Source organism: Bidens hawaiensis, unplaced genomic scaffold, assembly GCF_021521415.1.
Source record: "Bidens hawaiensis isolate Kalapana, Puna unplaced genomic scaffold, B.hawaiensis_p1.1 tig00001461_1, whole genome shotgun sequence".
NCBI classification, from domain to species: Eukaryota; Viridiplantae; Streptophyta; class Magnoliopsida; order Asterales; family Asteraceae; genus Bidens; species Bidens hawaiensis.
The window spans coordinates 4,017,566-4,044,336 of NW_027491082.1; the positions used below are offsets into that span (position 1 = coordinate 4,017,566).

The window sequence follows — 26,771 nt, forward strand, 5'->3', positions numbered from 1 at the left end:
TCGCCTTCTACCACCACTACCGCCACCATCCACCACCACCACCGACCGTTCGCCGCCACCACCATCCACCCCCGCCACCCACCCACCGTCCGCCACTACCATCGATCACCACCCACCACCATCGTCCGCCACCACCATCCATCACCACCACCCACCGTCCTCCACCACCACTGTCTTCTCCATCATCTTCATCTTCATCTTCTTCATCTTTTTCATCTTCATCTTCACCTTCTTCATCTTTATTTTCATTTTTATCTTCATCTTTACCGTCGGGTGGTAGACGGTGGTGGTGGAGGACGGTGGGTGGTGGTAATGGATGGTAGTGGCGGACAATGATGATGGTAGTGGGTGGTGATCGATGGTAGTGGCGGGCGGTGGGTGGGTTGTGGTTGTGGTAGATGGTGGCGGTAATTGTGGTGGTAAAAGGCGAACGGTGGGTGGTGGTGTTGAAAATATCTTTTTCCTAGAATTTGAAAATATGGACGGAAAAGGTATGAAACATAAAAAACAGTCTGTCAAGATGGTTTTTTGAGAAAAAAAGTTTAGTATAATTTGAACTTTTACTCCAAGATTTCAAAATTATTTGGACTTTCCCTTCATTATTTTCTCAAATCTGGTCTCCTCCCTAACTTTCCTAAGTTATTTGGCATGTTCCCTCTAAATTAGTATCTTTCTCAATGCGTCTGGAAAGTCCAAATTCTAAAAAATTTTAAGGAAAAAAGGGCTATTTTGGGCTTTCTCTCTTTAAAAGAAGCTATTTTAGAAATTTTCCCAACTATTAAACTGAACCGTCTGATTTTTGTTTGGTTCAGTTATATCGATTAATTTTGTTTGGTTTGGTTGCAAACCATTCAACCATTATATATATATATATATATATATATATATATATATATATATATATATATATATATTATAATTTACAACTTCTCATATACACTCAAAGTTACTATTCCTTTAAATTTTTGCTTTGCCTAGCAATACACTATGCATGAATGATTGTAACTGGAAGTTTGGGTTTTGCTTGCTGGGAAATTTGGGTTTTGCAATGTTTTCAGATCCGGCCCGAACGTCGACCCGACTCCTTACCGGGTCAAAGGTCGGACCGACCCGGGAGGGCGGACCGGTGTTTGACCCGAATGATGTCATAAATAATTTAAATATATATTTACATATATATATATAATTCATATACATATAAAAAATAATAATAACCAAAAGTTATAATAACAACAAACTTTAATGTTTATTTATGTTTTATACATTGTTTTTTAAATATATGTGATTTATGTTTGATCAATAGAGACATCAATGAAGCTTGGTTGGTTGGCTTATGGGGTAATTATTAAAGCTTCTATCTCTAGAATGACCCAAGTTCGAATCCTGGCATGCACATTTCATTTTGGATTTTATAAAAGATGGGTTTTACCGGTCCACCCGCCGGGTCAACCGGTCCGGGCCGACCGCCGCCCGTGAAACCCGGGCGGGTTTTTGGAAACGTCCAAAATACGTTGATCCGGCCCGGAATAGGGACCGGGTTCCGGTCCGACCGGTACGACCGGCCGGGCCGGGTTTCAAAACACTGGGGTTTTGCTTGCTAGCTACACGTGTGTTAGTATGTGGATTTCATACAAAACGCATCCCTTTTTATCTTCCTTCTTCGCCAATTAGTATGTGGATTTCATACCACGGCATCCACCACCGCTAGGAAGTAAAGACCGTGGACAACGAAAAATAATTGAATTGATGATGCAACATCGTAGGAAACCGAACGCCGTTACAAGAATCTCAATTGTTCGACTTCTAAATCTATGGTTTGCGTTTCTTAATTTCATTTCCGTGTACTTATCGATTTGGTAGGTTTTATTTCCGTTTTCTTCTTTTTTTCTCTGTTTCAGGATCCGTTTGTTTCATTTGAACGGCGAGTTGTGTTGCGGCGCCTAAATCAGAATTGTATTGCGCTGTCTGAGTTAAGTAACCCAATACCCTATATATATATATTTTATTGCGTGTTAATTTGTTACCTCTTAAGTGAAAGGAAGATGGTCTTTGCTGCTGCTCAATTTTTGTATTTGCCAAATCTCCTTATGATTTATGCTTTTTTGTTATTTTAATTCCAACACTTCTTAGAATTGCTACACCCCGAGGATTGGAAAAATAGCAAAGTTTGTACCCCTTTCCGTCACCAACATACCAGCACATTCACTTTGCCACAACCAACAGAAGGAAAACATCAGAAGTTGTATATAAACTCAACATGTACAATTAAGTATCTAAACGAATTATGGTATGTGTATATTTTACTAAGATAAGTTTCCTAAGAATTTATCCATACATGACCTCGAAGATGAACCATTTCTCTGCAGATACAAGACAAGGCGAAAACCGGACCAAAGGTAAAAAGACAACGGTGTCCATATTGTGCAAGGAATGCCTAAAATTTTAGAAATCAAATCAACCTACTTAGATGAAAGCCAAAATGAAGCCAAATTTTGTATAGTGTAAAAGTAGATTTGCTACGACACACCTATAGATGTTCGTAAACTGCAGTATATGATCAAATGATAAACTCTATCATAAGACTCATAAGCATTTTGGTAAAATTTCCATAACATCTACGGACCGGTTAGTTGGTTTTACTCTTTGTCTAACAACGATCCGCTTATGTTATAATGGTACAGGCGGTGGTAGCGATGCTGGTGGTGGTAGCGAATGGTGGTGGCCGGCAGTAGGTGTTAGTGGTTTTTATTATGTGTTTGATTTGATTTTTTATTTTTTATTTAATGCGAATTAGGTAAGGGTGTATATATATATGATGATGTGGTTGACCTATCTACTGTTGACAATAGAACAAACACTGAATTGATTCAGATTTGGGAAGTAGATGAATGTTTAGTGTTTTGTGGTTAAAAGGAAAAAAGAAGGATAATTGGAGAGTAAGTATTTCCTATAATAAATGTTTTAACAAATTACATGGTTATTTTAAAACTACAATAATACATGTTCAACAACTATGATCAATTGAGCCTATGCAATAATATAGTCACAAACCTAGCACAACGTGTGGGTTCTCAAATCCTCAATCCTATGTTAACTATAGGAGGTTCCTGCTGTCCGCCGCAACGTGGCGGGTCTAAATACTAGTTTTGGTTTATTTATTAAAGAAAACATAAAAAATAAAAATTCACCACCAGGAGTTACGGCGGATGTTTGGAACTCAAGTCTGGATATTACTAGCCTGTTTGTCGAAACTCGAAAAACAAGGTACTATAGAAGTAGGTAGCTGAAAACATGAGACAAAACTCAAAAGAGCTATGGTTGCGAAAGCTAGAAAAGTCGCTGACGTTGGTGGTTCTTCCGTCAACCATTTAACGGATTTGATACATGAACCCAAAGCCATTAAATTGGCCCTAAAGCCTTAATTCGGTTCATTTAAGGTTTAATTTCCAATGTTTAAGATTAAGTTTTCATGTGAAACAAGTATCAACTGTTTATTGGTTTGAAATCTAACATGAACAAATTTTGTTCACTGTATTCTCGTCTATTCCAACCATGCACACCTTATTAGGGGTGTTATTCGGGTTAGTTTTTCGGGTTTCGGGTTTTTCGGGTTTCAATTTTTAAATCTACACCATAAATCCAACCCAAATCTCTCACGGTTTCTTCTGGTACGGGTAATTCAGGTTCAGGTTTTTCCGGGTTGAGTTAATTGGGTTTCGAGTATCCTAAGAAAAAAACTATGTTGCAAAATATAAATGTAACATATTCTTCTTTACTCGTAATGTAAATAAACCAACAACAAAACAAAATAAACCGATAAAACATCTTAAAAGAGTAAAATTTAACAAAGTTCAGCCATAATAAACAAGACCGACATAATCGTCTTCAGTATGTCGTGATTAGGGACACGGTGTTGGATTATTGTTGCTTTTAGTCATAAATTAGAACATTAATAATAATAAACAATCGATTCATAATAGACGGAATGAAAACAGTCGATTTGGACTAAATTTAGATAACGTCAGTGGCTAAGACTTAGCATATAATATCTAAAAATATATATAGTTTTAAAACTAGAAGTTTATTCGGGTTGACCCAAAGTATAGAATTCGGACCAAGAACCAATCCGAATTACTTCAGTTCGGGTTCGAGTTAGCCTTTTCTCGGGTTTGGATTTCTCGGGTCGGGTTAATTAGGGTTCGAATACATATTTTCTCTAGTTCGGTTTCGGGTTTCAAGTAAAGGTGGCAGCCCTATACCTTATCTATACTATATATAATAAATGAGACAAGAGTAAATTAAGATACTTGATTTTAGGAGTTTTACAAATGCTAATGAATAAAGTACATGTGTAAAATGGGGTAATCTTGTCTTTAACACAATCACCTAACTTACAAGTTTGCCCCTCATCTTTAACCATATTATGTTTTTAATTTTAATCTTAAACTAACTTACTACCACGATTTTTAAACGACCATAATTTTTTCGTACGCTGATATTTTTGTAAAAAAAATGCACCATAAAATCGAGCATTTTATTCTCTTTAATTTGAGTATGATATTGTTATAATTTTTCAATTTTTAAAAAATTAATAAGTTACGTAGAGGTGCTCGATGCCGGTTTTTGATGGTTTATAAGTTAAACTTGTGAGCCCAACCATTAGTATCAATTTTTCGTCGTCCAAACCAAAATTGAATCATTGAAAATTGAAACCGAATCGTTACCAACTCTCTTGTATATAACAAAATAGAAAAAATGATAATTTTGGCAACATAAATGGTAAAAGATTAATGAAACACCTATGATGCGAAATTATAACAAGAACAAAGATTATAAAAAATCATACTGGAATTAGGTTAATTTAAAGTTATAATAGTCATGTTTACTTGTAGTAAAAAAAATTTTGTTCAATTATATCTTAACTATATCTAATATATATGACAAAACTTGTCAAATATACTAAATAATATAAAAGAGATTAAAATGCATACAACATTTAAGTTTGGTCTGATTTCTTATGGCCGGTTTTCAGCATAAGCCGTGAACCAAACCGTTAGCTACGGTTTGAAAATTTTGAAACCAACCAACCGAGTGAAAGTAAAAAAAAAACCAACCGTGAAACAAACTGATAACCGGTTTAAAAGGTTTAAATGCTTTAAACCGAACCATGAACACTCTTAATTGTTATGTGATTCGCAGGGTTTGCGTTCAGACACCCGCCATATCACGTGGGCACCCGCCTAGTCATTCTATATATGTTCGTTACTATGTACGTTCTCCCTCTATTGATCCACGTCACACACGTTTAACCAGATGCATTGGAGTCACTTACAATAGTCAATACCAGCAATAATTAGTTGTGCTCTTAAGTCTTCCTTGTGAGTTGTGAGCACACTATAGTAGCCCAATTAAAGCAACCCATAAACAATGCTAGCCCAATAACAACAGCCCTATCTCTTTGGAAAATCCGAAAGCATTACTCTTTTAAGCGGGTTTTATAAAACTCTACCCAAATGCCGAATGGGTTCATTTCATTCGTAATTCACCACAAACTCACAAAGCCATGTGTTTTGTTAGTTGACTTGCTAACCAGCTTTCACTTTTCACCACCCGACTTTTCTTATCCTTTTTACTTTCCTTCTTTTTCTTATAGCATTCACAATCTATTCATCAAATTTTATAAATTTAATGTTTATAATTTAAAAAGTGACTAATGGTTTTGTAAGAGAAGGAAAGAGAAATTACAGTGATTTTTATATATATTCTTCTTCTTATTTTGGTTTATTTTAAATGCACTATTAGATTTTTATTATATAAGCTTTACTTGTACATAACATTATTTTTCATTTAAACGTGGCAATTAGGTAAATAACAAAAATTGTAATGTTCTTGCATAATTCGTTAATTTATTAATGATACTTTACAAAAAATAAACTTTAGTACAAAAGTTTAACATGTATATATTTTAATTTTCAGGTTTGAAAAGTAATATTTTTTTATATAAATTTTGAATGAAATATATGGAAAAAAGGGACTAATACTAAGTAGAATTTGATTATTAAAAGTAAATATAAAAATCAATAATTGTACGAAAATATAAGTACCAATATACATATTTGCAGGAGTGAAGAGACAATGGACATATTTAATGTATTTATAGAAATATGTTGAAAGCGGAAGGTTAAAGCTTTCCAAGCTATTTGCCTTACGATAATTTGGTGTGTTTGAAAGACATGGAGCGACGTGGTTTTTATTGGGAAATCTGCTCAATTAGGCATTGTAGTGGGAAATATAAAAGCTTTGAGCTTTTTATAGGTGTGGAATATATCGAAAATGACAGATATAGCATGGAAGAATTGGAAGTCTTTTAATCTTTAAGGAGTTTTTGTTTTTTGGTTTTTTATTTTCGTTCGGGAGATAAAGTATGCATAGCTCGGTTAGTATCACGCTATACTGTTTTTGTGGGTTATATTAACTTTTCTTTATTGGTCGTTAAAAACGTAATAAGTGCATTTAACACCGTATACTAGTATTTAGTAATGTATTAGTAGTGTATGTATTCCTTAAAAACAAATACGAATTAAAAAATAATCTAACTTCACATGAACATTAGGCTAATTAAAAAACAGTCAACTCCATTAAAATATGAGTGAAAGTTTTACAAATTCTGTGGACTATATCCCTCCAACTCTCCCCCACCCTCACCCCACCCCCACCCTCACCCCACCCTTATACATACACGTATAGGCCTAACTCAAAACGGTGGCAGAAAAGATTCAACCAAAACAATGGGCAATCCACTTCTTATGAAACCCAGTTTCACAAATACCAAAACCCCCTTCAAAACCAGCTGCTCCGCCACTTGACCCACCAGAAACTTCTATATACCCCACTATATCACCCCTACCAAATTAACACCAAATCTTCACTCTTTTTCAAATTCTAACTTCTGGGTTTTCTTCTACACATCATTTTAGTTACTGCGTACGTTTCAAAAGTTAATCTTTTTTTCAAATTCTAACTTCTGGGTCTTCTTCTACACACAATTTCAGCAACTGGGTACGTTTCAAAATTCAATCTTTTTTCAAATTCTAACTTCTGGGTTTTCTTCTCCACACAATTTCAGCAACTGGGTACGTTTCAGAATTCAATCTTGACCAGTCAATGGACAACAATGGCATGTTCAACACATCCGGTGGGTCCGGAATGTTAGGGCTTGATATGTCGTTAAACCCCAATTTCCACCACCAACAACCACCGTTCACCGGCGCCGGTAAACCAGCTTACCGAGCTTCACCGATGAGCGACGAGGAAGAACACCATAGCAACAATTTGAATAATCCAGCGACCACCGACGACAGCGGCGGCGGCGATGGGAAGCTGAGAAAGGGTTCGCCGTGGCAGAGGATGAAGTGGACGGATAATATGGTGAGGTTGTTGATTATGGTGGTGTTTTATGTTGGAGATGAAGCGGGTTCGGATAACCCACCTGGGTCTGACACGGCGGCGAGGAAGAAGTCCGGCGGCGGTGGTAGTGGTGGCGGCGGTGGGGCTATGCAGAAGAAGGGTAAGTGGAAGTCGGTTTCTTTAGCAATGATGGAACGAGGGTTTTATGTGTCTCCACAACAATGTGAGGATAAGTTTAATGATTTGAATAAAAGATATAAAAGGGTTAATGATATTTTAGGTAAAGGTACTGCATGTAAAGTTGTGGAGAATCAAGCATTGCTTGAGTCAATGGATCATATTCCGGTTAAGTTGAAGGAAGAAGTGAAGAAATTGTTGAATTCCAAGCATCTTTTCTTTAGGGAAATGTGTGCTTACCATAATAGTTGCTCCGGTGGCGGTGGCGGTGCCACCGTTACCGGTGGTGGTGGTGGGGTGACTCATCATTCTTTGACACCCGAAGTGGCGGTGCATCGATCGAATTGTGTGCATTCGAACGATGAGGACGAGGAGGATGATGACGAGGAGGATGATGAAAACGAAGAGGGGGACGAGGAGGGAGACGAAGGGTTGAGTAATAGGAAACGCGTTAGAATGGGTGATCAGGACGGGCACGAGAGCGTAGTGCACAAGTTTAATAACGAGTTGAGTTCGGTTGTTCAAGATTTGGGTAAAAGTGTGTGGGAGAAGAGGCAATGGATGAAGGCGAAGATGATGCAATTGGAGGAGCAAAGGGTGGGGTTTCAAGGGGAATCATATGAGTTGGAGAAAAGAAGAACAAAGTGGTTGAAGTTTAGTTATAGTAAAGAAAGAGAGATGGAGATTGAGAAGATGAAGAATGAGAGGATGAAGCTTGAGAATGAAAGAATGGTGCTTTTGTTGAGGCAAAAAGAAATGGAGTTGATGGATCTTCAACAACAATTTTCATCAATTGCTCATAAGAGGGCTAGTGACCCATCTTCCATTAATGGCTGATTTCATTTTATTTGGTTGTTTGTATATACAAGTTGTTCTAGGCATGGGCTTGTTCTTTTGATATTTGGTAATTTCAATTGTCTCATGAGTAATAAAACTTCAGAGGGGGGGGGGATGTGTTGCCTAGGTGGCGCCACCACCATGCACGTCTTCCAATGTTAACCCATTGCCGCCCCATGATGTCTTGTTAACACCTTTGGCGTGGTGGTGTTTTGGCCCGTTTTTTTTTTTTTGCCACGTCAGGTTGACAGTTAGCTAGTGCCTTCTGTTAGCCCGAAACGTTTAGCCTTAGACCATCCGTAGTTGTAGCCTTATTGTGGCGTTTTGAAGCCATAATGTTTGGGAACATCGTCACCCAGGTATTATGGGTTAGGGATGAGCAAATTCGGTATCGGTACCAAAGTTTTGGGTTTCGGGATCGGATCTGTACCGGTAAGGTACAATACAGTCCGAATTTTTACCTTCAATACCGATACCGAACTGAATATTTCGATACTAGTATCAAAAATTTGTGATTTTTGAGACGGTATTTTTGGTATCGGTACGGTACCGATCTCATCCGTATTATGGGGGTGGTGTTTTGAGTGGGCATTTTTGGTGGTGTAATGTGCATAATTTGCAATGGCTAATGAGGAGAGTTGTGTGAGAGTTAGAGAGTGGGAGTAGGAATAAAGTAATGATTGTGGGAGAGTTGTGGGTATTTTCTTACTACATTTGTTTTTTTCAAAATTTTGAAATGCTGACTGAGCATCACATGACGTAAAATGCCTGAAGTTAGTTACATAGTTTTAACTACGCATGGTCTTAGATCGCATGATGGACCTGCTTTTGCTTTTATTTAGTGTTTTGAATGAAATAGTGAGAATTAGAAAGAGGAACTTTGTGAACAAGTTGTTTAAACCTTAAAACAAAGTGTGGAAGTCTTGTTTGTGTTTGATATACCCCAACATGATGTTTTGTATGGATCTCCGAAGCAAATCAAACAAAAGAATGTTAAGGATGGGACATGCAGAAAATGACAAGTTCTTGAAATCAAGAAAGTAGAAGATTCGTGTATTTTGCTTTAATATTCATATATGTTCTTCCAAGTTATATTTATATATGACGTGTGGTGTTTTGATCAGGAAGGAGACGCTGAAATTGGACACTAGAATTCACGTTTGAAAGCTTAGTTAATTAATATCTAATTGCAAGTAACAATTTCTCACTTGGTTGATTCGAATCAACCGTAAGTTTATATGTTTTAAGTTATCTGATAGTTTAGAAGCACCAACTCTAACATATGTAGCGTAACCATCGCCAACGACCGGGCCAAGTTAAAGTATACGGTTTAAATGGGAAGTGTACGTAAAGTTGAGAATGTCATATTGTAACTTAATGAGGTGGCATGTTGTAACTTTAAAATTGACATGTTTAAAATACATGTAGATTATAAATTATTAAACTTAATTAATCATTTGTTTGATAACAATTAAAATTTAATTAATTATTTGTCTTGACAATGATCTAGATTAAATGAGTTATAATGTTTCTCATTCATTATTGATGATCATATGTTAAATGCTTGTCCTTAAACACTTTAATGATCATATTAAGTCCTAAGGTAAATACACGTCAAAAGGTTAAAGATCACTCTTCGATATTCACATGAAGATCAAGATTGATGATGTTACTCAAATTCTCATATGAAGGTAACAAAAGCTTCACAAGATAGAAACAAAATAATAGTTAATTTTGTGACCTTAAAGTGATTAATAACTAAACCAAATACTTAAAACAAAGTTAAAGTAAAATTAAATTAAAATATAAAATGATTTTGAATTTGAAATGCAAGAAAAGACAAACAAAAGATATGGATTCTAGAAAAATATAAAAACACATCTCCTGCAACAACATATATGACTTTTGCAAAATTGGTAAGAACACACTTGATTATCTAACAACATACAAAAATCTACATTCACTTTAATGGTTAAAATATATCTTTTGAAATGGTGTGGTGGATCTAGCAGCTATCGATACTCACGAACAGTTCCAACTTCTAGAGGTGTTGCAAAAGTGGACAAGATGGGGCACAATGTTCGCAAACACTACAAACTAGACTAGGCAAAAGCTAGAAAACTGTGATCGATGGATCTACCGTCAGAGCCAGTTCTTGGTCCGGTTTTGTGATGTTATGCCTATAAATTGAAGCCTTAGCAAACTTTTTTCATCGCCTCTTTTGCTCTAATATTTCAAACAACGTTACTTAGCATATCTCTCTTTAAGATCTTTCAAATCTAAATATCATTTGAAGGAAAAGGATCACAAAAGAAGAAAGCAAATAGAAGAAACTATTCTACATCATCATCAAATTAATCCTGCATTGTTAAAAAGGGCGTCACTAGTTTGGAACTAGTGATTTGATTGCGTGTTCCTCGTTGATCAATGGTTTGAGAAAAGGAAGCACTATCCTAATATAGTATGGTTGTTTTGTTTAGGGTTGTGAATACTATTTTGATATAGTGAACATTTGAAAACTTGAACAGATACACTATATTGACATAATAAAAATTTGAGCATTTGAATCTTTATAAATCGGTTATGTCATTTGTGACCCTTAAACTCTTTACATTACACTTTACTTAAATTCTTGCATATTTAAGTACTTGAGTTATAAGGAGTTTATAAGTTATTTAGCTTTCTTAATCAACTTTAAAACAACTAAAATGAAATTATTTTGAGGTAAGAAATTAGATTTTGTTCATCAACTAAAAATAAAATTATTTTGAGGTAAAAAATAGATATTGTTCATGAACATGATAATTTTATTTTAAGGTGAGAAATTAAATTTTGTTCCTGAACTGAAAATCAAATTGTTTTGAGGTAAGAAATTAGATTTTGTTCATGAACTTTGAGGGAGCGATATTTTATTTATATACTCACTTATTTTTCAACTTTAATATTTATAGAAAAAATAATCACGCAAGATAAGAAGAGCATACGAAAAACAAAAATAAAAAAATGAGGTCACGCCCAGTCACAGTGGGACTCGAACCCACAATCGCCTGATTAGAAGTCAGACGCCTTTTCCATTAGGCCATGGGCGCTTAATGCTAATATGATTAACAGATATATTCATAATTAATGACTGTTAGCACAAACTTGTGCCTAATTGGCTATTTCCCGATGATAATATATCAAACTCGACAGAAAATAAAATTTAAAAATGCTATCTTTATATTTCAGTTTCGAAACTTGTTATAACTTGTATCAAGTTAAAGATTTCGATATATTTATGTGTAAATATAAGCTATAAAGATAACCGGATTCATTAGAACTGTAAATTTAAAATTTTCATCCATCAAAAGATATGAACCTAATTCGCTAATCGGTAATTAGAAAAGAAAAAAAGAAAGAGAAGAACATTTAGTGAAAAATAGATTAATATCACTTATAGATCAAACGTCCACACATAACTGGCTTACATATAGCCTTACAAAGATGAGCAATTGACCCACTAATACTACGATAACTAGCAATATGCATAGCAAAGTGAACAACGGAAATGCAATCTTGATGAATTACGGTTCAGAAAGAAATGGCATCTCACAAAACTGACCTCGAAATCTAGACCTATGTATATTAAGTTAGGTTGATTTGGACATCATATATAAACATTAGGTTGATTTGGACATCATATGTCCCAAAACTACCAGCATTGGCAACCAAATCTCAAATTCGGGCTCGAATTTTCAATTAAAAAGACAAAAAAAAAAAATCAATTTCCTACCATAACCTGATCGTTGCGGCAACCTGAGGTTGCAACCTACCCATGCCAAATATAATTTTTTTTAGCAACTTCTAATGTTTTAACTCTAAAAAATCTAATCTAAGAATACAGTTTCATTTGGTTTTTTTCTATTTTGTTGAATATTATTTTATTAAAAACAAAGTTATTTTAAAAAATATATTTTTTTTAAATATGATTTTTATATGATGGGAGCTAATGCATACGTGATGGCATTGATAGGGTTCTTTTAATAGTACATTTTCTTTGATCATTTTCAGGACTTGCTTTTACCAATGCTCATTATTATCAAAAACCCGGTCCGACACAAAATAAAATAACAAATTTTCAAGCATGCACGTCCTTACCCGCCCGTTTTACCAGGTATTATCAAAAGTTCAAAACTAACTTTAAATAAATAAGAATAAAAAGGACATCACTTGAACATAAAACCAAAAACCGGTTTTTATTTAAATCTTTATCAGCCATTAAATATATGGACGAAGGGACATAAATAATAATTATCATAACCTAAATTCTGCAGAACCAAAATCGCCCCAACCCCAAAACATCAAACGTGTTTCCAAAAAAATATGGCGAATAAGTTAAACATCAAAACGTCATAAAATGCTGCTTGCAAATGGTTTCTAATCTTCAAGCTCGATGATTTTAACAACCGATGCATCTCCAACCTTTTGGCAGATCACAACACGATCATGTGACTTGATCACTCCTGAGGCTTTTCCATGATCCAGCGCAACTTTCAGTACCGATTCATTAGTTGCACTTGTAGATTCAGCCTGAAAAATACAAGAATTAGTTATACATAATAAATTGGGAAATTAGGTGGTGCTTGGATTTTGGTTTAAGAAATTTAAAATTACCAATTTGCCCTTTTGTTAACCCAGTTTTAATTTTAAGACTGATGAAACCGAAAATCGTTCCAAACATGGTACAAGTTTTCATTGTTTGGCACAAACATGGCCTAATTTTAACTTAAAATTTATTAAATACTAAAAATAAATAAATGGATTAAACAAGTAGACCCGAACACAACTCGTTTAAATTTATCCAAACCCATTTAGATTTTGTCAAAAATTAACACCTCTACTAATTACCTGTTTATTGTCTAATTAATTTCACACTGGTTTAATTTGAAAATAGTTATCAAAGGGTAATACAAAATGACTAAATTCTTCTTTTTAACCTTAATTCTAAACTTCTACAGTTTCTATAGCCTTATTCTGAGCTTCCATAGTTCTACTTCATTTAGCATAATATCTTTTATACAACAGTAGTAGTGCAGCTGATAATCTGATTCGGATTGTAATCACTTTTAGAAGAATTATAATATAAACGAAAAATATTAATAAATAAATAAATAAACTTACCGGGTGTCGAGGGTCAGCAAGCATAGGGAAAAGACCTCTAACAATAAGTGATTGCCTCGCCTGAGCATTTGTTTATAAATAAATTAAGTAATTAGCTTTATATATACAATAAAATACAATAAAACATTGTATAAAAAAATAAAGAGAATAAAATAAACCTCAAAAGCGCCACTAAAACTCCAACGTAATTGATTAGTCTTTAGCCGAGGAATAACAACCGATAAAACAGGCATTGTTGGTCGATACTTTGCAATTAATCTGCATTTAAAATATTAAAAGATTTTTACTTTTTTAAACAAACTACAACTTGTAATTTACAAAAGTACCTTGCAGCCCTTCCGGAAGAAGTAAAGCAAATAATGACGGACGCCTTCACCTTAATGGCCGCACGAACCTAAAATACACGTTAAATATACCGATCAGTGATAAGTTTGAATTTATAGTGGAAATAATATGAAAAAATAATTAAAGGATACCGCAGATGAAGCAATTGATTCCAAATGAGTCATTGGTTCTCCAACATATTTGACGGTTTTCTTGAAATAAAGATCTTGGTTAAAAACCTTTTCTGCCTGCAAGTGATATCCAAGTCAGATTTTAATGTCAGATATATGTTTGCTTCTAGTAGATGTTAGTTTATATTCGTTCATTTATGTTTGATTAGTCGTTAATGTTCGTTTAGAACATATGAAAACACGAACACAATCATTTCCTTAACAAACCAACACAAGCAAGAAAATCCATTCATTTAAGTGTTCATGTTCTTTTGTTTTTTCAGTTAGAAGCAAAACAAATGATGAGTTGTTACCTCTGAACAAATTTTACCAACAGTAGATATTGTTTCAATAGGGTATAATCCACGCAGAGTCTCAGCACCAAGAAGAATTGCATCACTTCCTGCAAAATTTAATTCATCAAAAAACCGACATGTTAACATATAAAATCACAGCAGCTAAAACAAGAAACTAACCATCTAAAACAGCATTAGCAACATCGGTTGCTTCTGCACGAGTCGGTCTCAGATTATCAGTCATGCTATCAACCACGCGAGTCACCACCGCTGGTTTTCCAGCCATGTTACACTTGTGAAGAGCAGCTTTTTGAAATAAAAACACCTGACAAAGTTATACCGGTCAGATTAAGGTCCAAAAGGATGTAGGAACTAGGATTTTATATTTTTGGTTGGCCTGAAAATATGAAACAATACCTTTTCTGGTGGAAGATCAATTCCGAGATTTCCACGGGAAAGAATAATACCATCGGCCTCTTGCAAAATCTCATCAAAGTGAGTTAGTCCCTGTGGAACAAATGAAAATATCAATGAATAAAAAGCCAAATATATACTTTAATAAAAAAATCACGAAAAGAATGTACTAGTCGAAGAAAATCACCTCCACGTTTTCAATTTTTGCAAATATTTGAGTTTGACTAAGATCGCCGAGCTTATTAAGATATTTGCGTGCCTGAGATTACATGTCAAAATTATGGTAAGAACCAGATAAACTAAGGAGGAAGGGATATATAAACAAATAAAATAATAAGAGCAAATCCGTAAAAGCACACTTACTTCACGAACGTCCTGTGCATGACGTGTGTATGACAATGAAAGGAAGTCAATTTTGTTTGCAACACCCCAACTGCTAATGTTCTGAAATTAAAAACAAAAGCAATCACTAAAAGTCAAAATTATTGTTACAATTTACAAAACCAGACCATCTGATTAATAATCTAGTTAGTATAATAAACATAATTTGCTCGATATAATAAGATTCTTAGTGATGATTCAGAGGTTTCAAATAACCCATAAGTCCATAACCATTTGAAGAAAACAACTAATATAAAGGTATAAATCACGATAATTTGAATTAAAATTTATAAATACAAACCTCTTTATCTTTTTCAGTGAGAGTAGGCAGATCGATATGAATTTGGGAAGCATGGAGAGTGAACAAAGCACCAGCTAGAGTTGCAGTATTCTTTATCTTGCAATCAACATCACTCCCATTCACATTATCAACCTGCACAAATCCAGTCATGAATAAAACAAATCATACTTCATTTTCTTGACAAAAATAATGCTTGCAAATACTAAAAAAAATAGCTTGTGTGGATTGGTAAAAGACCCATGTTGCATCCATCATCTACAGCAGCTTTACACTTGCATATCCATTATCCACATCTAATTTGTTCCGAAACAAAACTTAAACCATACATGATTTAAAGACAAAAAAGCAACTTACCTCTAGCCAAACAGAGGTGGTTTCACTTCCTGTAAACAAGTACTGACCAATAAAAATGGTGTCCCCCTTCTTCACAGCCTGAAAATACCAAATAAACAGCCTCGTAAGCGTATAAGCCCACTAAAACATGTTCAGAATTAACCCGACACGCGCAAACAAATATGTCTTTAATTGCTAACATTTTGAACTACTTTAGAAGCACTAAAATGTACAAGCATACAAGTTCTCATACATTTTTCTTATTTCAAAGATAGCATTAACACATAAGTTAATATGTACTCACCTTAGCGAGTCCGTCGAAGTTGATAGGAAGCACTTGAGAAGAAGCTTCTTGACCTTTATCAGGGGTCAGAGTTACATGATCATCCTGTTGAAGAGAAATAGCCTTCTCGCTCTTATTCACAACCTGCATCTCAGCGCCAACCGTATCCAGCATTACCTGAAAGTAAAAGAAATCATATTAATATGTGGTTACATTAACATAATCAGCTGAAGCAGGTTAAAAAGAAAGAAAGAAAAAGTAGCATACAGCACAAAGTTTCTTGGTGCTCTTGACAGCAGCCCTCAGATTATCCAAGGTTTCTTGGTGATATGCACCGTCTAGCCATGAAAAATCAAATCTAGCAACTGCAAAATCCACATCACACAAGATATTACATTTAACAACAATGCAATGACTTTGAAAATCAAAAAGAAATCTCAAACTCGTTAAGACCACCAACAAATTAATAACATAATTAACCGAACTGTGACCGAATTAACAAATAGTTCGATTAAGCCATAACCGATTAACAATGTGGCCACATCACACCCTCACTCTCTTCAAAAACGCCTAAAACTGGCCTATCGTGTATAATCTTACAAGTTTTTCAAAAAGTAAATATAAGAACATTATTATAAGGAGCACTGGATTCAGAATCCAAAATAATATCATTAAGACGCTTAAATTAACAAGGTTTGACATTACTCGCCAAATGTAACTCCACTCGCCAAAACGAACCAAAAAGTGGTATGTCGTTTTTTGAGTTTTCAAAAATAGTTCAGTTTCGGTTTGGTTTTTTCGGTTCCCATTTGGGCTTGTAAATTTTGGGCCGTAAAAAAAGAGTTGGCCAAAAATAACGAATTCGTGCCTATTTTTTTTTAGTAATTACTTAATTATACATTGTTCTAATATATTTGGGCTGAACTATATATTAAACTATTATAAATTACTTGAAATTTAAAATTTAAAATTTAAAATTTAAAATTTAAAATAAATAATAAAAATCTATAAGTTTGGTTTTTAAACCTGAAAAAAATTCAAACATAAAACCAAACTGTGGCACTTTTGTTTCAACTGTTATTTCGGCTCAATTTTTTCGGTTTCGAATCGTTTTTTTCTTTTTTCTTTTTTACTTTCATACACACACCCGTACATCACCATACGATTATCCCAAATCTACAAATCACTCATACAATTACAATTCAACATATCAAAACGACACACACGAAAACAAATAGAAAGCCAAATGATAACATAACATAACATAATATAACATACCAGACATGCCAGCTTTAAGGCAACCCTCAATAACCTCTACAGATCGCGATCGAGGACCCAACGTTCCAACGATTTTGGTCATCGCTGGGAAGAAACTCTGCAAATCAAACCCAGATTAAATAAAACAATAAAATCAGATCCGTAAAAAATGAATTGAAATCGAACGGAATGGAATGTAATGCTTACAGCCTTAGAAGGCTCGAGGATGGTTGCCATCCTGATGGGTTCCTCGAGAAGCAAGTGATTGGAATGCATATTGATTGATTAACAGAATTAAATCGAAGGAGATGTGAATGAATTGAATATTATTGAGAATGAATGAGATTTGGTAAAAAGAGAAGTGGTTATTATTATTATTATTATTATATATTGAAATGAGAGAACCCGGTTTTGTTTGAAAGCAGCCCCTAAGTTTCGTTCTCCCCAAGTTTTCTCTTTCTTTTGTTTCGAGGTGGTGTATTTATGGAAACTCTATCAAGTATTTTTAGATCTAAATAAATATATATTTTCTGAAAATATATATTTGTATAATTTTAATATGTATCTTTTTTTAATTATTTGAAAAAAAATGTATATGTGTGCTTTTAATATATAAAATTTAATGGGATACATGGTGAAAATGCGTAAACACTTATATAGGGCTTGACTGATATAACAAGAGTTAAAAGATAGTGGGTAAAAGATTGTAGGCATGTGTGTGTGATTCTTGTAATTCTTTTCTTTCTTTCTTTTTTTTTTTTTAATTTGATTTATATTGAATGATTTTCTTGAAACACTATGCGGGACAGTTTTATAGATAAGCATATTAAATGTATGCTTACGTATTGCAAATTCACGTGTCACGAAGGATGTATACACATGTACTCTTTGTATAGACGTAAGGGAAAACGTAATAGGTAAAAGCAAACCCCAACTCTATTTTTCAAACATTATATGGGATGTATGATGTCTTAATAGCTACAAATTTTAAATGTTTGATGCACTAAAGTATAAAGATTCATGTTTGATCCATGATTAAAAAGGAATGTTCTATAGATTAAACTATAATTTGGTAAATGTCAATTCAGTTTGTACCTCTGTAACCGTAAAATCAACAAATAAAGCTCGGGCATAACCTTTATGTTCGTTTATTATCATAAATATCCTTCAATGTAAACACTTAAGATAATAAAGTAGTTATTTTCTTATGGACACATAAACGCCACAACCAAACAAGTAAGCATACTCTTAAATGTATACCATTTATTTTTAACAAGATTTGTACCTTAGCATTTGAAAGACCCCATTATAATACATTGGTACTATCATGGCACAGACGTATATGTAAGGTGGGTTACCCAAAAGGCCACACAACCATAAAATATTGTTCTTTACCTATTTCTTTTTAAGGTAATATATTGGTTTAAAATTTAACTTAAAATTAGTTAATTTGTATTTGTTATTGAGATGGTGACCCAATGATAGACACAAAGTCTTTTAACACCAAGGTTTTGGGTTCAAGTTTTACTACCAGCAAAAAAATTTACTTTTAAAAAAAAATTTAATTTGTATTTGGCATAAATCCATCTAATTAAAAAATCCTTTCATTTTTTCGGGATCAATGTTAAACTAGTTCTACGCAACCCGCACGTTGTCAATCTCGGTATCGATTCAGTTTGTTATGGTACTTGTACGATACATAAATACGCTACAACAAACAAAAAGAAAACCCATTGTGGAACTTAAATAATGTGGTGATGGTATTTCAGTCATTTCACACTGACTTAACAAATTAGAACTAAGTGGGTGTTTGGGATTGCTTAAGATAGTCAATTTATAACTTATTAACATTTTGAAAATTAATAAGGTATTTGAGATTGCTTTTTTTGTGAGGGAAAAAGTTAATAAGTCACACTTTTGTGACTTATTAACTCTTTGGAAAGTAATAAAGGGGTTTCATCAGAAATCCCAAACACCCTTAAGGTTGTTCTTTCTGGAGAGGGCTTTAAATCCTCTTCACAGTGTCACGTCATCGCCACGTAGGCGCTGAGGACTTAAAGCCTCTCCATTATATTGTCCCGCTATGGTTCGAAGTCCCTTTATCGCCCCATTATACACATACATATGTGCGCGTGCACACATGTATGCATGTATGTATGTATGCATGTATGTATGTGTGTGTGTGTATAAGAGTGAGAGAGAGAGAGAAGTATGGTGACCCCACCAAAACACCCCCTTACCGCCGGCCATTCCAACACCCCCTGTCACCCGCCATTTACCGCCCCTCAGAGGTGTTCCCCTCAACACCGTCCTTAAGCCACCCACCATCGACGCCCATAGTGAACAGCCTAAGAACATCCACAATAGAGAATTCTTTGGGTGTTTTAGAAGAAAAAAATGGTGAGTGGAGGAAAGATAGTGTTGAGAGATTTTTTGTGGAAGAATAGATGAAAAATGTGTTTGTGAGGGAGAGCAGTGTTTTGAAACTCGATCGGGTTTTACAGGTGGCGGTCGGCTCGGACCCGATGCCCCGACGGGTGAACCGGCAAAACCAATTTTTTCATTAAGTCCAAAATGAAATGCGTGTGCATGCCAGGATTCGAACTTGGGTCATTAACGAGGTAGAAGCTTTAATAATTACCCCATGAGCCAACCAACCAAACTCTATTAATATTTTTATTGATCAAACATAAATCATATATATTTAAAAAACAATATAGGAAATATAAATAAACATTAAAGTTTGTTATTATTATTATTATTATTTATATCTATATGAATTATATATACATATATATATATATATATGATTAGTATCATTTGAGAACTCTTAAATTATTTAAAAAGTTGAAGGAACTCTTAATAACTAACATTTTTATAAAATTTTTTGTATGTTAATGCTATTTAAGTGAAGTTTTATCACTTTTGACACCTATATTGACGATTACAATTATGAAAATTAGTTTTTTACGCATATCTATTTTTTTTACACATATGTAAATTTTTATCACATAAATTTTACACATGTGTAACTTGTGATTTATAGATGTAATCAAATTTTTTTTATAAATATGATAAAACAAGTCTCAAATAATGTTAATATATAAAAAAAGTTAAAAAAATATTTGGTTTTTAAGAGTTCTTAAAAGTTCTTAACTTTTTTTGAGTTCTCAAATGAAACTAACCCTATATATGTGTGTGTGTGTGTGTGTGTGTATATACTAGCAGAAGTGCCCGCGCGTTGCCGCGGGCTCACGCAAATTATCCCCTAATATTGGTTTTGTAATGTTTCGTGTGGTGTGTAATTGGTTATCAGTGTGATCGCACTGCTCATGTGCATATGGTTTGTTGGATTTTGGCTTTTATACGGTGGTGCGCAATAAAATATTAGTGTATGCATATATATTGGATGCATCGTGTTTTATGAAATATTTGTTAATAAGTTAGGCTTATGTGTTTTATGATTTTTAATCAATATAAAGGATTGAATGTGTTTTAATTGGTGAGTAGTTAGAGTTAAAATTTAATCAGAAAATGAAATAGATGCTCAAATCAAAGCCACAAAGTTGTCGGTCAATGAATTGTAAAAAGGGTAAAGTGGTGGGCGTATGTGATTTTGTTGTGCACATGCATACTGGCATATGAATATATACTTAAATTTCAGAAATCAAAAGTTTTTATTTGTGGCATTAGAAACTGACATGTTGGAATGTGACGGGAATTAAGAAAAGCATAAGACATTGACAAACTTAAATAGCATGAGAGACAAGGGTCACAGTAAAGACTACCCCTTTTTTGCTGGTAAACCAATTCATGTGAAGGCGCATGTTAACAGTTTGGAGACGACCACAATCTCATTGTTGTGGCAACCATAACAAATAAATTTTGGTTTGTAACATAATGGGTAATGGGGATCCCCGAGTTCAAGGATATGCCCGCGATTTGTGGCGGGTATGCATGAACTAATACCGAAATAATCGATGGAGTAAACTATAGTTGGTTTAAATTTATGGGTCTACGCATACAAGAATTTAAAAAAAAAAAGATAAACAATTAAAACTGCAATAAAAATAATAACAATTCATTAGATTTAGAACATAAAATTTAAATCAATTGGTATAAACTGTAACTGGAAATTAAAAATGCAATTTTTTATATTATTCTTTAGTAATAAGTAATAAGAAAAACATACATCATGAAGTTTGAGAACCTTGATGGCATCTATAAAACACTCATTGTCTATTTTGTGTTGCCACGTGACTCACCAACACCTATTCAAATTATCACAAAATTACTACTTGAGGGGCATTATTGTAAGTCAACGTCAAGGCATTAAAGTCAACCTCTCTTATGAAGAGCATGCTAGCTCTTCCGTTAGGCTTGACTAAGCTCGTCCCTTATTCGAGACGCCTGCAATATTTCAAAACTTATACTGATTTAGAAACTATACTTTAGCAACGATATTTTGTAATAATAAATAAAGTGAAACTAAATTTATAAAGTTGACTTTAAAAAAGTAATATTTTCAACAAAATACACGATGTTTACTACATATAGAAAAATAGACCGAGTGTTACACCTTTCCAATTGTCTCCCCAGGGATCCCACAATGTGAGTTCCATGTGGTAAACTGCTAAGGGAATTCAGGCTTTGATACGTTATCCTTAGAGCAGGGGCTACCACAAACCTAGACCTTGACGTCATAAAGTAAACTTCTGAAGTAAACACACAAAACAAATTACGTTAATATGAGTTCAAGTTGAATGTAGCAGATATAAACCTCTACCGCAACCTAATAAAACAACATATAACATATAATTGTCAACAGAAAACGTCAAAATAAGTCAACTTTAATGGATAAAAAAATACCTGAGCATCAATGATCAATAGCAGCAGCAAGCAAACCTAGTAAAAAATAAATAAAAATTGTTACCATCTAAAAACTATCAAAACAACAAATAATGCATGCCTTTGGTAACAACAATCAAAACCAACTATAACAACATTAACAAAACATACTATAAAAGAAAACTAATAAGACCTGCCTTTGGTTGTTACACAACCAAAAAAAAAAAAAAAAATTATCAAAACAGTTGACCAATTAGAAACCTAAACACAACAAAGTAATTTTAAGAAACAAATACACAAATTGAAATCTAAACAATAAAATCCTAAGTCGATATTATGATCAAAATAACATAAACCTATGAAGCATTAAAACAAAATCTCTAGGCATCAACTGCAGACATTATAATATTAATGAAGTAGGCATCAAAAACGGAAAATGTAAAAAAAAAATAAAACGTTTCATTGGTTGTCCTCGTTCTTCAAGGAAAAAAATTCTGATCCGAAACCCATTTTGACCCGTTCTGACCTTGACACATTCCGACCTGAAACTCTTAACCTTAACCCCATTTAGCCAAAAAAAAAAGTGACTAATAAGCCGTAGATAGGCATAATTAATTAGTATGAAACATAACAAATTAAGGACCACAAACTTAAAGTTAAAAACACAGGTAAAAAAACATGCAGTGCAGCGCTCAACTCAATCACTGGTAAGCAGTAAATTGACATAACTAATTAGTAAAAAAAACAACCACTAACTTGAAAGTTCAAAATATGCAGTCATGGGGAGCGGCCCTATGCATTGGGGGCGAAGAGTAGAGGTCACTTTAGCTTGTTGTACTGAAGGGGTTCATCGTTAAAATAACGATTTATTGGCATTGGTAGCAATAACCACTATCCTCCAGCCATGCTTGACTTACAGCTGCAATCAAAAACTAAAAAAAAAAAGTGTTCAATTCTGTTTCAATCTAGAACATAAGGAATGATTGACCAATAATGCGTCAAGATGGTGGGTCGGGCATTGGTAGCAATAACCACTATCCTCCAGCCATGCCTTCGACTTACAGCTGCAATCAAAAACTAAAACAATATTATGTCAACGATAATCTAATTTTATACTCGTTATATATAGAAATGGGTTTATCAAGTATAAAACACAACCAGCTGGGCTAGCCCAGTTGGCCAGGCAAAGGATGGGAAGACACAGGGAGACCCGGGTTCGATCCCTGATGCCGACCGGATTTTCCCTGATGCATAAAGCCTGTCGTGCCTTCGGGCGAGGTGAGCTGGGGTTTTACCGGGAATGCCAAATGAACCTTAGGTTCTAGCGTGGGTCCCGATAATGTCAACATAGTCTGGACCGAGGGTGATGGGGCCGTGAATGCGGTCGCGTTATCACTTAACTGAGAAAGTCGCCGTTCAAAAAAAAAAGTATAAAACACAGCATATATGAAAACTGTAGCCGTGTAAATTAACCAAACTTTAGGGTGATTCCTTTCGCATAATGAGTAGTGCAATCGACAATATGTTCAGAATCTTTATACATCTAAAAGAAAGGGCAATTCACATAATGTTATTCACAAAACTGTAACTCAAAACATGAATAGAGGTAATCATATATAACATTTTTGGCCTTAACTTTGGACATTTTTACCCGTAAAGCAAATATAACATTTTTGGCCTTAAGCTTGGACCATTTTGCCCTTAAATCGTACCAGTAGTCTTTAACAGTGGAGGCAAATAATTGCTAGCCATTTGAATCTGGTACTCGTGAATTCACCATAGCCACCATACATAGAAAACAAATGCACCTTTAGATTACATAATAAAATACACAATATTTAAATAAAATGAAAATACAAATTCAAAATTAAGAATAACCTGAATGTGACAGCTGATAAGAGTTTCATCACAAAACATGTCATCGTATATTGGTTCATTTCCTCCTTACCCGTCACTGTAAACAATATCTCCACCTTGAATCATGAAACCGACAATAGGAAACATGTAGTTAAATTTGGTGTTTTAGTTATTCCTAAAACATTCATCAAATAATCTAAGATTTGCTTTTTGGGGTATGGTAATATTACATTTCTAGCTGACAATTCTAGTAAAACCTTGATGGATGATTTTACCCTTTGTTTGAAGATAAAAATGCAAAGCAATAGTAGTAGCTTATACTATTATTATGAAAACAATTATGTGTTTCTATATAACTAAGCACAAGACAACCACACATATAGAGATATAGAAGGTAAACTATTATACATGCCCTGTCATTGAGAGCACAAAACACAAACCTTTAACGGGAAACCTCCATCAGAACTCAAGTAACAAGTATATAAATGTATCTTCCCAGAACTTCAGTCATGAAACTGCAATTGAATAAATAAACAAAATGACATCACTATACCAACTCATGATATCCACTTTGTATCAATTGTTACAAAAAACAGGAAAAAAAAAGGATCGTGTACCATGGCTCTATCAGACGGTTGGCACTTACAAACACAGAATTTCTGCACATCCAATCCTGAAAATCAAACATTCTCAACTATTTCATTATTTGGATGAGATTATTCACCAATCAGTTAATGAATAACAACAATCGAAATCCGGCATGAAGCATGAAATTAGGTAAAAAAAAGACTGACTACCTTTGAAGATTGTTAATACCAATTGAATTGAAGAGCAATTTGTGGTGCAATTAAAGATTGTTACGGGGCTGTTATGTCCATGAATACCAATTGCAATTGAAGGAGCAGTTTTAGGATTACAACTTACAATGTTAGCGTCTCCTGAACTTCACTTGTAACGTCGCCATTCAATATGCATCATCGCTTCAATACATTAACCCTAAAATGATTGATTAGTTAATGAGCAGTAATGGTGAAGACGGTTTCAATTTTAGACTCCTTATTCCGTATTGATTGCAATTTAAGGTTGCCGGAGAGAAGAATTTAACGTCGCAGCCGGTGATGTCAATAAATTTTACGACGTCTCATCTTATGGCGTCTTAGAAGGGGTCGTTTTATAGATAATAGATAGATAGATAGATATATTACATTATCGCCGGAGCTGTAATTGTCAGGCAAGGGGCAATTAATTCTTCTGAAGGAAAGAGAGTATGGAATGTAAAAGGTTGTCAATACGTTTAATAATGTAATATATATATTATTTATGACGTCATCCGGGTCAAACACCAGTCCGTCATCCTGGGTCGGTCCGACCTTTGACCCGGCAAGGAGTCCAGGTAGATGTCCGGCCAGGTTTGAAAACATTGTGGAAGAGGGATGAGAGACGAGAAAAAGAGAGGAAAAAGATGTTTTTGTTTTGAATCAAATGTCATGTAAGCACTTAAAAACACCATCTATTGGTGATGGACTAACAATGTTACCACGTTAGATTGAAAGGACAAGTTTTAGAAACCTTACGAAAAAATAGGTAAGAAAAAAAGATCTTTGATAGAAAATGCCAAAGGTGATAAAACCACAAGAATAAAAATCACACACTAAATAAAAACATTTTGGGAGATTTTAGTTCAAGTCTTCTCATAATTTATGATTAATAAAAAAACAAGAAGTAAAGAGTCTCTTGTCAAAGTCAGGAGCAGCATCAAAGAAAAATGTCATTGTCAAGCATGGAACATTTGAAAGTCCGATTTTTTGTTATGGCATGGCTTCTAGAACTATTTGTTTCGTTTCTAACTTTCTAGACCTTTTAGTTTTCCTTATATTAAATTGACATCTAATATTCTCATAAAGTTCATTTTATTAAAATAATATTTAATTTTTTCTACAAAATATCGTGACTTTATAAATAATTTAAGCATCTTAGAAATATAGCATTTTAGAAATATAGAAAACACAACATGCATAAAAAAAAAAGAATTTCAAATATCAACTATTAACATATAAACAAGTTCAAAAGTTCCTCATCAACATGAATATGTTGTTTTTTATTTAAATTGACGCACCAGTTCAACCCCTAAAAAATAATAATATAATAAAAATAGTATACTTAAACTTAAACGTTTAAACCTTGACAACTTCTTAGAGCATTCAAATCGAATAAGTAAGATGGTTGGTTCTGTTTGGACCGACTCGTGACAGTCCCGTTTTTAAAATTGTGCTAAAGTTTCCTCATGAAAATATATTGTTCTATTCTATATTTTAGAACTATATGGTTTGGGAATGTCCAATGACATGGATATTTTTTTTATTTTTTTTAAATGTAATAACACAGATAATTACATATTTATTAAAGTTCGGTGGGGGGATCAAATGGTAATTAACTCTTATTGTACTAGCCCGTATAATATACGGGAGGTTAAAAAAATATAACAAAAATGTTAAATTTAATAATATACGTAATAACATACATTATGATTTATAATATATAACTAATGATAAATAAAATTTTGCAATTTATAAATATTTAAAAACCTCATTTAATACAACATTTAAAGTTACATTTGTAACTTTGTTATTAATTATATAAATGATAATAGTATTAGTTAACATCCTAATTGTCTACTTTAGTTAGATGACATGTAAAAAAATAGTTTTGCTTTAATAGTATAGGTA

General features: G+C 33.8%; 3 protein-coding genes and 1 non-coding gene across 4 annotated transcripts in view; 1 reads left to right on the forward strand and 3 right to left on the reverse strand.

Annotated features, from left to right (window-relative positions):
* Positions 1-7,013: 7,013 nt before the first annotated feature.
* On the forward strand, positions 7,014-8,421 carry LOC143579171 (uncharacterized). The gene is made up of 2 exons (XM_077062559.1): positions 7,014-7,059; positions 7,127-8,421. The coding sequence occupies exon 2, from the start codon at positions 7,165-7,167 to the stop codon at positions 8,419-8,421; it is 1,257 nt and encodes a 418-aa protein (XP_076918674.1). The 5' UTR covers positions 7,014-7,059; positions 7,127-7,164.
* A 3,010-nt stretch (positions 8,422-11,431) lies between these two features.
* TRNAR-UCU (transfer RNA arginine (anticodon UCU)) lies at positions 11,432-11,510 on the reverse strand. The gene has a single exon. It is a non-coding gene; the product is annotated as a tRNA-Arg (tRNA).
* Positions 11,511-12,646: 1,136 nt separating this feature from the next.
* Positions 12,647-17,660, reverse strand: LOC143577472 (pyruvate kinase 1, cytosolic-like). The gene is made up of 16 exons (XM_077061302.1): positions 17,548-17,660; positions 17,362-17,458; positions 16,351-16,448; positions 16,105-16,260; positions 15,822-15,899; positions 15,468-15,599; positions 15,149-15,229; positions 14,973-15,044; positions 14,789-14,878; positions 14,552-14,696; positions 14,390-14,478; positions 14,058-14,153; positions 13,908-13,975; positions 13,740-13,839; positions 13,582-13,641; positions 12,647-12,990 (listed from the first exon to the last, which is right to left on the reverse strand). The coding sequence occupies exons 1-16, from the start codon at positions 17,614-17,616 to the stop codon at positions 12,838-12,840; spliced, it is 1,584 nt and encodes a 527-aa protein (XP_076917417.1). The 5' UTR covers positions 17,617-17,660; the 3' UTR covers positions 12,647-12,837.
* A 4,418-nt stretch (positions 17,661-22,078) lies between these two features.
* Positions 22,079-26,771, reverse strand: part of LOC143579183 (receptor like protein kinase S.2-like) — a 44,519-nt gene continuing 39,826 nt past the window's right edge. Inside the window, exons 8-10 of the mRNA XM_077062570.1 lie at positions 23,177-23,252; positions 22,210-22,245; positions 22,079-22,132 (exon numbers count right to left, since the gene is read on the reverse strand). Of these exons, the coding sequence (XP_076918685.1) occupies positions 22,079-22,132; positions 22,210-22,245; positions 23,177-23,252 (166 nt within the window). The remainder of the gene's footprint in view (positions 22,133-22,209; positions 22,246-23,176; positions 23,253-26,771) is intronic.